The 2,671-nt window shown below is 47.1% G+C and overlaps 1 protein-coding gene across 1 annotated transcript; it reads right to left on the bottom strand.

The window, feature by feature from the left end:
* Window positions 1–2,186: 2,186 nt before the first annotated feature.
* On the bottom strand, window positions 2,187–2,396 carry LOC110566276 (signal transducer CD24-like). Its single transcript, XM_060373861.1, has one exon. The coding sequence runs from the start codon at window positions 2,394–2,396 to the stop codon at window positions 2,187–2,189; it is 210 nt and encodes a 69-aa protein (XP_060229844.1).
* Between the last annotated feature and the right edge of the window lie 275 nt (window positions 2,397–2,671).

Raw genomic sequence — 2,671 nt, 5'->3', positions numbered from 1 at the left:
GCTGGTGAGGCAGCCTGGGAGCTCAAGGAGGGCTGAGGGAGATGGGGAGCACAGAGAAGGCACTGTCTGATAGAATCTTGAGGTCTCTGCTGTCCTGAATGCTTTCTTAACACAAGTAAATAGCAGAGTCAGGTACCCAGAGGATCAGGGGGAGGAAGCGGGCAGGAAGGAAATCCAGGCGTCCACAAGCGCCGTCTAGGTGTTACCCTCAACACTTGGGTCCACAGCTGCTCTCCAGTCTGAGAAACTTCATGGGCCTCCCCAGTGCTGTGTACCACAATGCTTGTGCCTATGGGTATTACTAGTCTGGCATTGACTGTGTTGAAACATACCATCTAAGAGAGATGTTCTTTAGTTTTTGATTAAAAATATTTTTATTATTTCTTTGAGAACTTTATGCAAGGAATTTTGATCATATTCACCCCAACTCCTCTCCTCTGAGACCCACCCTACTACCCTAATCCTCAACTTTATGTCTTTTTCTTTTTTAAATAACCAATTCTATTGTATATTTCCACATACTCCTGAGGGTGGGTCCATCTACAGGACTGTGATGGAGTCACCCCCTTAAAACCAACTCTTTGTGGTAGTTTGAATAAGAGTGGCCCCTGATGGCTCAAATATTTGAATGTTTGGTCCACAGTTAGTGAAACTGTTTGGGAAGGATTAGGAAATGTGGACTCAGAGGTGTGTCACTGGGAGCTAGCTTTGAGGTTTTAAAATCCCACATCATTCCCAGATAGCTCTCTCTGCCTTCTGCTTGTGTTGGAGGAGTCTTGGAGGTAGGAGTGTGAGCTGGCTGCTCATACTGTGTCAACAGTCAAGGGAAGAAAAAAGGCAGGCTGTGGATCCAAACTATAAAATCTCAAGCCTGCTTCCAGGGATGCACCTCCTGGCAGGCAGCTCTGCCTCCTGAAGTCTCTATAACCGAACAGAGCCCCCAAACAAGAGACTAAGCATTCAACCAGAGCCTGGGGAGCCATTTCATGTTCCAAACATAACAGATGGCTAAATGGCACCCCTGGTTAGTGGCCACCCGGGCCAGCTTGTGACCTGCCTTTGCTTTTGAACTATGGATGTAAATGCTAATGCAGAAGGCAATGTCCTCACAGGACACATGGAGGGTCCTCAAGATGATACCCAGAGACACCCATAGGACAGGGACCTCCTAGGGCTCTTAACATCTCAGTGCAGGCCTGAGAAGGCTTCGGAGGGCAGAGTATTCTGAGTGTGGAGAAGATGGGTGGGAGGTCAACAAGTAAAGAGGAAATGGAAGGATAGGCCACACAAAGGGTCAGAAGTGACGAGGAGGAGGAGGACTCGCAGCAACCTCCTCCATGACTTACCATGTACCCACAAGTGGACAGCCTGTTCTGTCTTTCCACCTGTCAGTCAGATTGCAGGAGTTGGCTCGGAAGTTGTTCCAAGTGATGGATTTTATGAGATTTGCATGTGCTCAGTGTGAGTCCTCTCTTGTCCTCTTTGTTTGTTTTTAAAATAAGATTTATTCAATGGTGGCTGGATCTGGGGGTGGGTTCCAATCTATCATTGCCTGCCATATGTCAATTGCTAATAAAGGTCAAACATACTGTCAAGCCTAAAGATACAGAAAGAGGTGCTAAAATGTTCCGTTCCAAAGAGAACAGTGGTAGTTCAACCATGTGGATCTTTACCCAGAGTTTAGCGTATTAACTTAGTAGTAACGAAACAATACATTGAGGACTTAAAGTAACTTAACATATACATAAATAGCATCAGAGAAGAGTTTTAATACATCTGATTATGTTACAGCCTTACTGGTTGAATGAACCAAAGAAAAATGATTCTCCATTCCACATCCCATCCTTAACTCTAAACAAAACCTATGCTGGATTTCAAGTTAGAGTTCTAAGTGTCCACATTTCTTAAGCCACATTCTAGAAAATCATGTCAATTTGGGATGTTGTCTGTCTTCATCTTGAACATAAAACTCCAGCAGATTAAATATTGGCATTTATCATTTCTTAAAATCTTCACACGTCCTTCTAAACCGGCTAAATTTGGAATTCTCAGTATTTTCTTGTTGAGGTGTGTTAATAGCAGATTTCATGTGGATCTGTTTCTTCATGGTCACGCCAGACTTGTGGCTGCCATTTGGGGTGGGCTCTAGAAGATAGAGAAGTAGAGACGTTTCTTGGCCCGAGTCTCTAACAGTAGAGATGTAGAAGAGAGAGCGAGAGGGCGAGGAGACCAGCAAGGGTAGCGCTACCGTCTCTGGAGATTGACCCTTGGATGTTAGAGTTCTGGCTACTTGAAAACCCTTCAAGAGATGTTTGGTTGCAATAAATCTGCATGGGTAGGAAAAGTGTCAGAAGCAGCAAGCCCAGCCCCAGCCTGGCCACCATCGCTGTGCCCATGTCCGCTCCCTCGGCACGCAGCTAGACTCTGGATGTTCAGCGTTTGGTGGGTGGAAATCTACTGGCTTGCGCGTGGGTGCAGGCAAGGTGGGGAGCGCGGCGGTTGCGGGACCTTACATAAGGACGGTCACGGTCACAATAGCCACCTGACATACCAGGGCAGTCATAATAGCCGGTGACGTGTGGTGCCCGCCCACCCAAGCTCTCCTCCTCCCCTGCCGCCTCCCCGCAACCCTCTTCCCCCGGCACGGTTCCGTGTGCCCTCCCCCACCCTT

Source organism: Meriones unguiculatus, chromosome 21 (genome assembly GCF_030254825.1).
Source record: "Meriones unguiculatus strain TT.TT164.6M chromosome 21, Bangor_MerUng_6.1, whole genome shotgun sequence".
Lineage (NCBI taxonomy): Eukaryota > Metazoa > Chordata > Mammalia > Rodentia > Muridae > Meriones > Meriones unguiculatus.
The sequence above is the reverse complement of the archived record's forward strand: the minus strand, read 5'-3'. Positions and strand labels throughout refer to the sequence as shown.